General features: G+C 39.5%; 1 protein-coding gene across 9 annotated transcripts in view; it reads left to right on the top strand.

Moving 5' to 3' along the window:
* Positions 1 to 14,504, top strand: part of DTNA (dystrobrevin alpha) — a 301,171-nt gene that overhangs the window by 206,494 nt on the left and 80,173 nt on the right. For all 9 annotated transcript variants that reach the window (XM_065932380.1, XM_065932383.1, XM_065932382.1 and 6 more), the window contains exons 6-8: positions 3,009 to 3,094; positions 10,390 to 10,544; positions 14,142 to 14,247. In XM_065932380.1, the coding sequence (XP_065788452.1) occupies positions 3,009 to 3,094; positions 10,390 to 10,544; positions 14,142 to 14,247 (347 nt within the window). The remainder of the gene's footprint in view (positions 1 to 3,008; positions 3,095 to 10,389; positions 10,545 to 14,141; positions 14,248 to 14,504) is intronic.

Below are 14,504 nucleotides of genomic sequence, written 5' to 3'. Positions count from 1 at the left end.
CATTAAACTCCTTAAAGGTTTATCCAGTGACAGGGCTGAGCAAGATCTGAATTCATCTGGTTTTGGCATGCTTCCCATGGTCTACATTTCTGCCTACCCCCTGACTCCTTCTTTATAACAGGGGTCACATCTGCAATCTGGCATAGTAGCTTACATACCAATAAATCCCAGTGGCCTAATTTCACCCTCGAGTTCCTGCAAAACTCTCATTGAGTCGCCCTCCACTTGGTGATTTATCCAGATTTATTATGTCAATTTGGCAAAATAGCGCTGATACAGCTACCATTGGATATAATAGCATCCGTCTTGCTTTTTCAGGGACAATACAAGACTGGTATCTCCCTAGGATCTTATTCATTAAAAGCTAAGTTTTGAGAATTTACCCATGAGTTACCATCACTTCATGCTCTGGAGAGCTCTCTGTTCCAGCATCATCTGTAGTCTATCCTCTTTCTTGAGTTAAATTGTTCTCTCTGATTTGAAAGAAACTTGTACTTGCTCTTGAAGTCTTGTATAGAATACTCCTAAATCTCTCCGCATTTTGAAGACCACTTTATCACTCTATTATGTCTATTCTTCACACTTTGTAGGCTCTCCAGTTATTTCTTGAACCATATTTCAGCTTAGGAAAAGAAGCTAATTACTTCCTAAAATAAAATTGTTGATACTTCCAGGTATCCATGCAATTGGGAATGCAGGGGACATGGAATAATTTTGAATCAGGTGGTTTTTACAAAATCATTGCATTTTTGTCATAGCTACCAGCTCTAAAATTAGTGAACAACTTAATGAGTGGCCGATCAAAATTCTAGGACAATTATGGTAATGATTAATAGTCATTAATTAATATAAGACATTTATTGTTCTCTAATACAATGTGAGACACAGTGTGAGGCACTGGGAATTCAGCTAATCAAGGGAACATGATTTATGCCCCCAAGGATCCCACAGTGTGGAGTCGAATCAAACGTGGACTTGTAAATAAATAAATCAAGGTCACTCGGTGATAGGTGAGTGACAGGTACCCAATAATAAATAGGTAACCTGCTCTGACACTGTGAAAGACGGTCCATCCCTGTGTCTCTCCACGAGGCTCATCTGGGCCTGTGTCTTTTGCAATAAAACTGTAATGGCCAAAAAGAAGGATTGAAGGGGAGGGCGATAGCTTCCACCTCCAGGGGAAGAACTGTTTTTGGAGCAGAGTGAACAGTGATACTGAGCCGAGACTTCATGAATGGGTGGGAGAGCCCTGGGCAGACCCTGGTGGGAAGAGCAGGGGCATTAAACAGGGACCGTGGTGTAGAATGAAAAGGAATGGTAGCAGATGAGACTGAAGAAAACAGACAAGGCTAGAGCTATCCTCTGTGGGCAAATGAAGGCAACGTGGTTTTAAATAATGAAATACTGTGGGTCCCAAGGGGTTTGGTTCTAGGACTGACACCAAAATCTGGGATCTCTAAGTCTCTTACAGACATCCTCTGTATCCACCTGCGGGTGGTTAAATCCATGGATGTAGAACCTCGAAGAGAAAACTCTGAATGTAGTATGGTCAGATCTGTCATATGAGTGTGCCAGCAGAGGGATAATTGAAGAAGTTACTACTGCGTTAAAGGAAGAACTAATAGAAGCATGGCAGTCAGGAGGGAAAGAAGGAAGTGGGTTTAACATACAGTGAAGTGCGTAGATCTGAGTCCCTCAAACATTTATTTGAGTGGTACTGAATTGAGGAAGAGCAAAAAGTCAAGGGTGACCTTTTCCCCAGAATTCATTTCTAGGTAATTAGGTACATGGTGATGCTGACAACCAAAAAGAGAGGCTGTAGGAGGAAGAACAAGTTAATAGTTAAGTTGGTTGGAGTATTATGGGAAGGTTCTGAAAAGACGGTGAGTTCTACTTTGAGTGGAGGGGTATCAAGTGAAGATTTCCAATATGTAATTATGTAAGCCTGGTGCTTAGGCTTAGAGATATAAATGGGAGAGTCACTAGCCTAGGATTGGGTCAGTTTTGCATTCTGGCTAGCTGTTGTTTCAGGTACTACGCTAAGAATGACAGCAACAAAGATGAATAACAGATGAATAACAAATGATCCCTTTCTGGAGCCTAGCAAAGAACAAGGACACAATCATTTATTATGTCTCATTCTTCTAATATGTCAGATATGTGAGTCTTATTCATATAAATTATTTTTTCTATATACTAAACCCTTGTCAATACATACTCTATTAGTTTAATTAACTCTTTTGATCATTCTTAACACCAGCAACTACCACACTTTTTGGTTCCAAGGCTTTAAGAATAAAGTTTATTCCAGCTGGAAAAAAAAATCATTTAGCTGAAATTTTCTACTTCTTACCCTATGTCCTTTATATCACATTTTGTGAAGGAGAAGTTAGTTTCACTTCTTGAATCAAGGAAGATTTGGTAGGAAACCTATTCAAAAGAGCTCTTGCTCTTGCCCCTTTGAAATACTAACTTCCTTTGAAAAGTAAATGTATCACATGAAGACAGTTGGCTTGTGGGTATAAAATGATGGTCGAAAAAGAGTGTTAATGAAAAGTCTCCGTATTCACCCTAACAAAGTTCGGGAATTATCTGACACCCCCCCAAAAAAACAGATTTTTCTGAAGCTTTGTTTAAATAAATTATAGAGATGGTGACAACATCGTGTGTAAAATTATTTCATGAAAGCCAAAGTGAAAAGAATGCTCTGTAATTTTCATTCACAGTAAATGAATGGCTACCAGTCCATCCTTTGAGCAAGTGCTATAGACAAAGAATAACAAAGATTCTGCTATCTTTTAAATAAAGGAAATATCAAAGAGACAGTTTTTCAGAAGTGTGTGTTGAATTGTATTCATAACATTTTTTAAAGTGGATATGTTCACATAATACACACAACTCCAATATCCTATGATTTCTGCACAACAGAAAATGTCAAACCAAGTTATTGGAAGTTCTTCAAATGACATCTCTCTCTATTTTTTTTTTTTTCTGTTATCATTAAACAGGGAAGGCCATGGTAAAATTTCAGTATTTGCTGTCAAAATGGCTTTAGCCACCTTGTGTGGAGGGAAGATCATGGACAAGTTAAGATGTAAGTTATTCTCTGCATCTCTCTTTGCTCACCCCTTCCATATGCTGCGTTTTCCTCTACCCGCTTCCTACCAGGTTCCCCTGACCATCCATGACTTTCCTCATCCTATGAGAGTTATTTGAAATATGATGTTCAATGTAATGAACTAATGTACAGAGGACTAAGCTTGTGCAAGTCTAGTGACTTCTTCCTGTGGCCGTGGCATGTGTAGGCAGTAGATTAGCAATATGAGCAGCAGCATCTCTTTGGTGAAGGTGTGGGTCCTACCTGTAATACCTTAGCAGGTATAACTGTTACTCCGGAGCACCCCAAAGGTGATCTGCATTATAATTCTATCGCCATGGGCCAATGTCTGCAGTGACTAAAGGCACATATGGAAATGACTACTCAGGTTCATTTTCCAGATGAGCAAGCTCTCTTTCAGCAACTGTACCTGGTTGCCTAGGGAAATGCAATTTTAATTCACAAGAGGAGGAGGATGGTCTTTAATATTATTATCCCTGCCTTTGAGCAGACTCAAGGGGGTTCAACTTCGGAAAGAGCGTAATTTGGAATCTGAACCACTTTCTTCTGGTTTTCTCTGCTGGTTCAATTGAACTGACTTGTTCCTAGACATTAAGTGCCTGGAAACATTCAGGAAAAAAAAAGAAAGAAAAGAAATGTAATGTTCATTGATCTTTGGGTTTTATCCTAAAAATATTTTCATCTTAGATAAATGTCAATGGAATGAATGTTCTCCTTCTAGGTATGGATTATTATTATTTACAACCTGTTAAGTATCACCAGTTAGACTGTTCATGACACCAAGGTAAAATATACATTCTCTCATGTTCATGGTACAAAACTGCCTCACAAGTTAAGTCCATCACCATAGGAGATGAAGGCCATGTTAGGAAACCTTCTTTTTTCAGTCATCTCAAGCCAAAGTTCCCAGCACATTTCCTCATTCTTCTCAGCCAGTGTTGTTCAAATCACTAGGCACTTGAACAGTTCCAAGGAAGATATTGCCAGGGTGTAGGCAGAGGAATTACATGCAGAAACCATAGACTGCGAATGAACTGATGCCAATAGAGACATGATCGCTAAAGGGCGTTGAGTGATCTGGGGCCTTTTGTGTATGTTTTGTCACTAAATGTGGTAGTTTTTTAACCACCAAAACAGTGGGAATTTTTTGGTTAGTTGGCATGTCTTAGGTACAGAAGCTGAGACTTGGAGAGTTAATCACAGACGGTACCAGGAATTGAACCCTAACTTTTTTCCATACATCAGTGGCTCTCAAAGTTTAGTATGTATGCAATCACCTGACAGGCTTTTAAAAAAGAAATTTCTGGGTCTCATTCCCAGAATTTCTGATTCAGTAGGCCTAAAGTGAATGGGGGTTAGGGCAAGAATTTTCATTTCTAACTAGTTTAAAATTCTGTATATGTGACTGTTTCAAAGAAAAATTACCATGTAACCTTTTCTCTTCCCCTAAGTATTTTGAGTCTGAGTTATAATGCCCTATGAGAAAACACACTCTCTTAGGAACTGGGAGCCTCAAGTTACAGGCCCAGCTTTGTGAATAATTCACTGAGTTATCCTGTGGAAATTATTGCTTCTTTAGTCCTCAGCTTCCTTCTCCATCCTAAATTTGGGGATTTTGTTAGATACCAGTTGGGTATCTACCCTCCTGGCTGCAATCATCTGGGACTCACAGAGCCTCTAGGCTTTTTTGTCAACCTGTTGTATATCAGCTGCTGAAATGTAATCTCTTGCTTCTTGATGCACTGAGGAATAATAAAGAAAAATGCAGGAATAAAAACTTTTTTTCTTTGGCATTTCCCCAGACATACCCCAAGAAGAGTTATGTCATTAAAGCAATGGATAAGGGGACAGTACATGGAAACCCCACATAACCACACATCTTCCCTCTCTCCCAGGAACCTTCTTTCAAGGACCAGCCAAATGCTGTCAAGATTCAGAGAAGCCCAAGCAGACTCTCATAAGGCCCAGTTTAGATTACCTTCGGTTCACCTGAAAGATGTAAAAAATTAGAAAACCATCCCAGTGCTTGATTGAGGATAACAGCTCAGTCAGAAAGTGGCAGGAAAAAAAATCTCCTTTAAAAAAATAAAAATTTAAAAAATAACAGCGCAATCCCTAAGACATTTCCTTCAGAGTTAGGCTGGGAAGAGAACATTTAGCAAAAGGAACCAGGGCAGAGGAAGAAACTCACAAGGGCCTTGCCTACTGACTTCATGTCACCATTGGCCACTTATGCTAGACCAGTAGCAAAATTTTTTTCAAAGTCTTAAGAAACACTTCCAAATACTTATTCAATCTTAGGTATGTGGACAAAAGGATCTTTTAATAAAATAAGGAACCCAAAGCCAGTGCTCTGTGACAACCTAGAGGGGTGGGATGGAGGTTCCAGAGGGAAGGGATATATATATATATACCTAATGCCATTTCATGTTGATGTATGGCAAAAAAAAAAAAAAAAAAAATCACAGTATTGTAAAGTAATTATCCTCTAATTTAAAAAATTAAATGAAAAAATAAGTTTGAGGAAAACAAAGAAACCAGGTTTCTATATTTCAGAACTCCTAAGAGCCTCTCATGAACCAGGTTGATTCTATACCATCAAGGACCCAAATGCCTTCCATCTTTCTGCTTGGCTTTCCTCTGTGTCAGATGTTATCCTTCTTCTGAGGGTAAAGCAGGGTACAACAGTTTCAGGAGTCACACCCACTCCAGAGGTCCCTGGCCCTTAGGTCTCATGGCCAGGGTGGCATCACAGACCACTTACTATATCAATTCCTAGAGAGGGGAAATCAATGCCCATGGTGGTCATGGAGTCTTCCAGTCATTCTGACCTCCTGGGCTGAGAAGGGTCTCTGCTGTCTCTTAGCCCAGGAAGAAATCTGGGGCCAATAAAGATGAAGTGGAAAGGTTGTTACATCAGCAACAAACAACATTGGCACAATTACAAAACTCAGACGTTAACTAACTCTTTGAGCAGATATTTGCCGGTGGTTGAATCCCTCAAAATTCTCTCGCAAGTCCAGTTCAAAACAAACAATATATTAATAACTGCTCGAGGGCTGTTTCCTCACTCTATCCCATCATTCACCAGACACCCACGGTCAGTGAGCAAAGCATGCATGCTCTCCAGTGGCCAAAGCCAATCCTCTGCAACTTAGTGAAAGAAGTCACAGATGCATGAGTCCCGTTGGAAGAAAGCTGTGCTCTCCAGTCTGCATAAATAAGCTGCAGGCACTTCTCTTGTAGTCTAGTGGCTAAGACCTAACTTCCAACGCAGGGGGTGTGAGCTGGATCCCTGGTCTCAAAGAGCTAAGATCCCAGATGCCCCCAGGCCAAAAAACCAGACCATAAACAGCAGAAGCAACTTTGTAACAAATCCAATAAAGACTTATAAAAATGGTCCCAACCAAAAAGAAAAAATGAAAGAAAGAAGCTGCAGAGTGTCACAAATTCTGTAGAAAAACAGATAGTGTGATCACAACATATCACGTTGCCTTCCCCCCAGACTTGAATCCCTGAGTGTGGTGTCCCTGTTCTCTGACAGAGGAGTCACTCTTTGAATAGTTAATCCCATGAAGGTAGTTTTAATGGTTCCCAGCTATGTCAGTTGAAAGCAATTTGACCAAAAGCAATTTAGCTAAAAGCAGTTTGGCTGGTAGAACCTCTCCAAAATTTGTATTAATAAAAAGTGAGTGTCCTTAGTCACCTTAGATAACCACTGACTGAATGAGGAAATATGGGCAATTCCACCCACAGACAGCCATGGCTGACTTGGTGAGCAGAATCAAGGATTTTCTTTAGTCTCCTTTTGCTGGCTTCCATTTAGTCATAAAACAGGCAGGGTAATAATGTTGTAATAAGCATTGCTTTATATAATAAGGAAATAAAATGAAACGATATGGAATGTCTCAGAATTTGAGAGATTTATTTTTCCTTCTTTAAATTCTAATTCCCTTTAAGTCAGTATGACAACTGTGCTAGTCTGGCAGTTTTTCTGTTTTTGTGCACAGAGATGAGAAAAATTTAGTCCATGCCAACTAGCCCCTTCATTTGGGGAACACGGGGCAAGAGTAATTGGCTGAAAAAAATTTAGAGATGTTAAAAAGCAAAAATGCAGAAAACAGCAGAAAATTTGAAACTGAGTTTTAAATGTTGCTTTAAATGCATTAAAAGGGACAAGAACCCCCCACGTTGTACCCCACTTTCCAATACTCAGGGCCACCAGGAGCCAATCAATATACAGGGTGTTCTTCAGGTACCCTCAGGCGGCAGAGAGTGTGAGGGCGCCCCCTGCAGGCTTGGGACACAGAGCCCTATACATAAACTGACCTAATATAATATACTCCTTTTCTGTCAAAATATCTTTGATCCTATTATTGTTGTTACGGATCTTAAAGATTTCTTAATCCAGTGGCATAAGCCTGGAATGTCAGGTGCTATTCTAAAGCTTCTAAAGAGGGCTTGTTTTATTTAAAAAAACTATCATTTTAGTTTTAGCAAACTAAACACCGGTGTTTAGCAAACACCGTGTATTTCCTGAGTTTCTATTAATGAATAGGTTGTTCTGCCTCCAAGCCTATCCCCAGGGTAGTATTTCTAACTTACTGGGCTGCCTTTAATTCTTCAGTATCTGTCTCATCACTCATGTCCTGTACACTTGGCCGCCAAGTCCCCTTGGTAAGGAAATCTTCCCTGCCTCGCTCTTCCCTCTGGGAACCGTCTCTGAGCTCCTGTCGCACCCCGTACACCCCACTCTTCCTCTGCTCACACCACCTTGTTACCATGTGTGAGTCGCTTCACCCATGATGTAAGCACGTCTCTGTCATCCCCATTAGACCAGGACCTCCCAGGGGCAAGAGCGAAGTCCTGATTTCCCTGTGTATCCGTGGCTTAGCACACAATTTCACATGTTTATTACGTGCCAAGTTAATTTTAGTTTAATAAATCCACGAATGTACGTTCTTCTAAAGTAACATTGTAGGGAGCTGTAGGAAACACACAGGTAATTTAAAATATGATTTGGAACCTTGTAGAACAATCCTAGTGGGGAGGCAGCATCTAAACATATAAGGTGAGTGGCAGAAAGTGTGAATATGAAATCAATAAGAAAAAGATATAACATTTCTGTACTGTATACTAGGTGCCAAGCATACATCAGTATGCTTTTCATCTAGTAACTAGTTTAAACCTTGAAATAGCCCTCTATATTGTATAGATATACATATATTTCATGTTATAAGCATATTATATGTACCTGCATGCATATGTACACATATATAGAGAGAGACACAGAGGTCTCCAAATTAAGGTACAAACACATACCATGTTGTACCCCCTCATTTCTTTTTAGAAACCTGACTGGCCATTAATAGCCACTTCACTTTAGTCCCAGTGAATAGCCCTAGTTTGGCTATTACTTGGTAGAATTTCATCAGTACAAATGAGTTTAATATTAGCTTCACATTTGTGAAAGGTCACTGTTGGTGCCCTTCAAGTTTTACTCTAGTTAGAGACGTTTAAATTATTTCAGTGTGGATTTGAAAAGCCTAACCTCCTTTTTAAAAATGTGCCCCTGCTCACTGCAACTAGAGAAAAGCCCACGCAGCAACAAAGGCCTAGCACAGCCAGAAATAAAAATAAATAAATAAATATTTTTTAAAATAAAAAAAAAAATGTGCCCTGGCCTAGAAATTCCAGGTCTAGAAGATCATCAGGATGACAAAATTACAATTAGCCAAATTGTCCCCAAATAAACAAGATGGCAGTTCTAATAAGAAAGTACATTTACTTCTTCAAGGCTTCTTTTTCCTCCTTTGGATTGGAATTCTTGAGTTTCTATCTTTGCAATTACATAAGAGGGATTTGGTTTGGTTTTGTTACTTTTTTTTTTTTTTTCTGTTGGCAGCTTCTTTTTTGGACTAGTTATAATGAAGCATGAGATGAAATTCGCTATAACAACATTGTGAAAATGAGTGAGAACATCATTAATTTTTGTTGCTCATGTAGAATATCTGTAGCTTTATAACTGATTAACTATTGGAAACACAATAGAAATCGTTTGTAAGTGGAGTATTTAAAAAAAAAAGAGAGCCAGTTCATGTCCTCAAAACATAATCCAATAAAAGCCTGTAATATGCTGAACATCTGACTGGGGTGTGAAACAATGTCCCCAGATTACATTTTGACCTTGAAAAATTAAGTCCAAAATGAACAGAGGTAGCATGTTGACTTTATAACAGTTTATCCCAGCAGCTGTGCTGGCCTCGTTGCAATCCAGCACGGCGACACACCATATAATAGCCAACCCTTTTCTTCCAATAGTGATTTCCACAGAGGAATTGCAGAGTACTTTGGGAAATTATGCCATGAATATTCATTAAGTGCACATAGTGGCAAAATCTGAAGAAAAGAGGTCCAATAAAGCTAGTGGCTCTGCTGAGAAGAATCTAGATCCCTGACTTTACCTCACTAAACATTGGCAAGGCCAGGCTTCCTCTTGACTGCATGAGCCTAAAGACCCTTCCCTGTAAATCAATTGCCTTCCACCCAGAACACTATGATTTATAGAAAGTTTTCTGCTTCTGTGAGAGGTTAATCAAGTGTTTTCATTGCATCCTTATCCCTATATGTCTTTCATTTTTCCATATCTTAAACCAAAACCCAAAAGTTTTAGTGACACTATGCCAGTCTCCTCTATCCATGGCATTCTCCAGGCAATAATACTGGAGTGGGTTGCCATTCAGCTTTATTGTCTGGAGAATCCCATGGAGAGAGGAGCCTGATGGGCTACAGTCCATGGGATTGCAAACAACTGGACAAGACGAAGCAAAGCAACACTTTCATAGACAGGTAAATAGCTAACTTGCTAGATATGCACAAACCCTAACATTATAGAAAAATTTTCATTGTGTATTTTCAAAAGAAGTCAGTATATTTCTCACATATACAAAATTCCTCCCATTGAGTATGTGTATGAGTTGATAATTGACCTCAAACTAAAAATGAGATGTTCTCTGTCCTATCAAAATATGCTAATTTTATCCAAATTGCTAGTTAATGCTACGTGCCAAAATCATCTACAAAAAGATACCAGAGAAAACACCATGCCAAGAATATCTCAGCATAAAAATTAGCTTTCATATTATTCTTTCATAATAAATTCTGTGTTTAATTTCTGCCACATTTTTTGTTATCTGCAGTAGATATGTTGAGCTAAAACAGTGGGAAATCTTTATGTGATGAATAAATATCTTTCCTTTTCCATCCATCAGATATTTTCTCAATGATTTCTGACTCCAGCGGGGTGATGGTTTATGGACGATACGATCAGTTCCTACGGGAAGTTCTCAAGCTACCCACGGCAGTTTTCGAAGGTCCTTCATTCGGTTACACAGAACAGTCAGCGAGATCCTGTTTCTCTCAACAGGTAGGAAACAACTTGTTTAAGGGAGTATCTCTCAGCAGGTGCTGTCTCCTGTGTCACTCCAAGTCTCTATTTCTTCATCATAACCTGTAGTGTGTCTCCCAGCTTCTGACAAATGACTTCTGAGTCAGTAATGAGTCTAGCACATCTGGATGATAATTGGTGGTGCTGCCTGACCACCAGCATCATGCAGAATTCTTTATTTGCATTGTCTAATTTAATCTCTACTAACAACCCTATGAGCTTCCTTGGTGGCTCAGCGGTAAAGAACCGGCCTGCCAGTGCAGGAGACATGGGTTCAATCCCTGGGTCAGGAAGATCCCTTGGTGAGGGAAATGGCAACCCACTCCAGTACTCTTGCCTGGGAAATCCCGTGGACAGAAGAGCCTAGTGGGCTACAGTCCATGGGGTCGCAGAGTCAGGCGCAGTTTAGCGACTAAACAACGACCACTCTAACCCTCCGAATCATTTGTTGTGACCACACTATCTGAAGGGCTGAACTGTCACTCAGCCTCACATAAAACCCAAGTCTGACCCAGCACTAAGTTTCATCAGTGTTTAGCAAAGGAGACAAAAAGGAATCTCAACACATGCCCTGTGGGATCTGGGAGGCCCTCAATCATCCACCAAGTTGGGGTTCAGAGCCACATGTCTCAATTGGACATGGAGCAAGTCAGCTGAAGGAAGCTGCGTAGTTTGGAGGGCTATCCATGTCTATATCTGTCCCGTCTTGTGGAAAATCTACATGTCTAGAACTATTCTCCAGCACAGCGTGGTAGAGGTTTAGAAATCCATAAACTGAAGGTTTGTCTACAATTTTTAAAAATCCAAACTCACCAAGTATGTCCTTTACATAAGCAAACAGTGCTTAGCAGCCACTTAACAGCTGCATTTACTGTCCAGCTAGAAAACCTCAGCTCTCTTTACTTGGTGATCTAAGAGGTCAGAAATGCCTCAGGCACCCCTGTAGGTCAAGGATGTATATAGAGTCATCAATGTATCCATACACTCAAGAAGAGAAGGGATAGTTTGATAGGCTAAGTATCAACTCTACGCCCCAAGAACCTCACTCAGGAAGCCTTGCTGACCTTTCCCATGCCCCCACCCCCAGGCTGGCTTAGCTACCCGATCTCTGTCCCCAACTAAGCATGCTCCTCTGTATTTCCCTTTCAAGCTGGTGACATCAGAATGGATCCATTCACCTACGTCTCCTGTACAGCTTCCTCACGCAGAACGTCTCATTGATCGCCAAGTCCTGCTAGTTTCACCTTCTCTAATTGTCTCAGGTCTCTTTCCTCATCATCCTTGATTGCCTGGCCTCTTGCATTAAACCCCGGGCTAAACTCTCCTTCCCTGGATTTACTCATTTGTTTGTACATTTGTTGATTTTAGAGCATTATAGAAGCCTCAGGAAATATGCTAATGCCTCGGAGTATTTCTCATTAAAGTCAGCCACAATAATAGGACGTTTTTAATCTAATAGGATTTTATATATTCAAAAAGAATTATATAGGTGTTGCCATTGGTCAAAATGAAGTATCCTAGCTATTTCTCATTATATAATCTTTTACACACCCTCAATGATGAGAAATTTTTATATTTTGAAATCATAGCGTCTCTGTTTAACTTCCAGGAGTGATTTTAAGCCAGTACGATGAAAGGTCAAAATGGATAAAACCATGTGAAGTAGAAATAGAGGCAACATAAATAAATAATAAGACCAGTTTGTTTTTGTGCTTCATAAGCTGGCTGTAGCAGCAGCTTGAATGATGAAATTCCAAAATTGTTTTAATTGCTTCGTTGGAAAGTCACCCCAAGGGATTGTTTTAAAACAGAGTATTATTTTAGGGATATGAATTGTAGTAGCTTTTTAAAAAGTACTGTCTCATTACTTATTCTTTATATCATTTCTCTTTTAATAATAATGATAGGGATGTTCCTGGAGGTCCAGTGGTTGAGATTTCGCCTCCCAGTGCAGGAGGGTGTGCGGGTTTGATCCCTGGTTGGGAGCTAAGATCACACATGCCTTGTGGCCAAAAAACCAAAACATGAAACAGAAGCAATATTGTAACAAATTCAATAAAGCTTTTAAAAAATAAAATTATTGACAATAATAATGTGAACAACCATCCTATAAAAGCTGAAGTTATTTAGTATGATGAGGTGTGTGTATGCATAGTTGTTCAGTCACGTCCGACTCTTCGCAACCCTTTGAACTGGAGCCCACCCGGCTCTTCAGGCCATGGGATTCTCCAGGCAGGAATACTGGAGTGGGCTGCCACACCCTCCTCCAGGGAATGTTCCCGACCCAGTGACGGGACCCACATTTCCTGTGTCTCCTGCATTGCAGGAGGATTCTTTACTCACTGGGCTATCAGTGAAGCCCAGTATTATGAGGTAAATAACTAAATATATCTACCAATAAAAAAAAATTAATAAAAGGATACCAAAACAGCTCTTTTGTAAATTACAAGGACAAGTGTAAGATTTAAGCCTTGAAAAGTTACTATAGCTCTTCAGGGCTGATTTCTTGTCTAAAAAATATAAAACTATCCCAGCTACCTTGCTATTCTAATTCAGATTTTTAAGTAAAATAGTGATTTTGCTTGTAAATTTTTTGTCACTCATACTACTGAAATCTCATGTATTAGCAGAACTTCTTTGGAGAAGGAAATGGCAACCCACTCCAGTATTCTTCCCTGGAGAACCCCATAGGAGCCTGGCAGGGAACAGTCCATGGGGTTGCAAAGAGCCGGACACGACTGAGCAACTGAACCACAACAAGCTTTACAAAGCTGTTTGTCCCTGGACTCCAAAGCAACTTTCCCTGCCAGAAGTCCTGAAACATCCTGTGAAATTTAGTGATTCTAGACCTGAAGCAATCAAGGAGTCTTTTTTTTTTTTTTTTTTTTTTGCCCTTCCCACCCCCACAAAATAGAACTTCTTTTGTTATTTTGAAAGAAACCTATAGATAAGATACATTTCTTTTCTACATCAGAAAAGTCCAGGATAATGACCCAGAGGCTGACTGGATTGTGATAAAATATACATAAAAAGAAAGGAGAGAAGAGATTTTTTTTTCCTTTAGACTCTTTTAACAGGGAGGGAAAGATCCCTCCAAGCAGGATTCACTCCTCATCTTGTATAGCAGAACCATTCACACAACCACAAAATACTTAGTTTTTATGGAAGCTGAAGAAGTTAGCTGTTCTACACATTTAGAAGACTGACTGATTCGGGAATTTTAGAGCCTGCTATGATGTATTATTGGGTAAAATTTTATGGAGGATGCCTACTCTCCAGTTTTGCTCATCATTTTCAACCTGTCCCTTGTGTATGAAAAATGACCCTCTCAGAATTGTTTTCCTCCTTGTGATAATATTGACTCAACCTCAGTAGAGATAATCCAGTCCTGTGTAGACTCAAGTATGAAAAGCAATTAATGTTTTAAATTCAGAACTAGTTTCAAGCTCTGTCTTTTTTTTGTGTACTAGGGGTTAATTGAATGTCTTGTTTCTTCCATCTCAAATGATATTTACATAGCAGGTAAGTTAAGATTATTCTTGGTTCTAAATTTTGGTGGGTTTTTTTTTGATGCAGAAAAAAGTCACCTTAAATAGTTTCTTGGACACGCTCATGTCAGATCCTCCCCCGCAATGCCTGGTCTGGCTGCCCCTTCTGCATCGACTGGCAAATGTAGAAAACGGTGAGTACTTAATACTGAGCTAAGGCAATTTGTTTAACCCTTCTTTTAACTTGAAGTAACATAATTAATTTACAATGCTGTATTAGTTTCATATGTACAGCAAAGTGATTCAGGTGTATATACATATATATGTGTATATATATGTATATATATTGTTTTCATATTCTTTTCCCTTGTAGATTGTTACAAAATATTAGGTATGGTTCCCTGTGCTATATGTAGGTCCATGTCGATTATCTGTTTTATATATAGGAGTG

This window comes from Muntiacus reevesi, chromosome 4 (assembly GCF_963930625.1).
Source record: "Muntiacus reevesi chromosome 4, mMunRee1.1, whole genome shotgun sequence".
NCBI lineage: Eukaryota > Metazoa > Chordata > Mammalia > Artiodactyla > Cervidae > Muntiacus > Muntiacus reevesi.
This window is presented reverse-complemented; position numbering and strand designations above follow the sequence as displayed.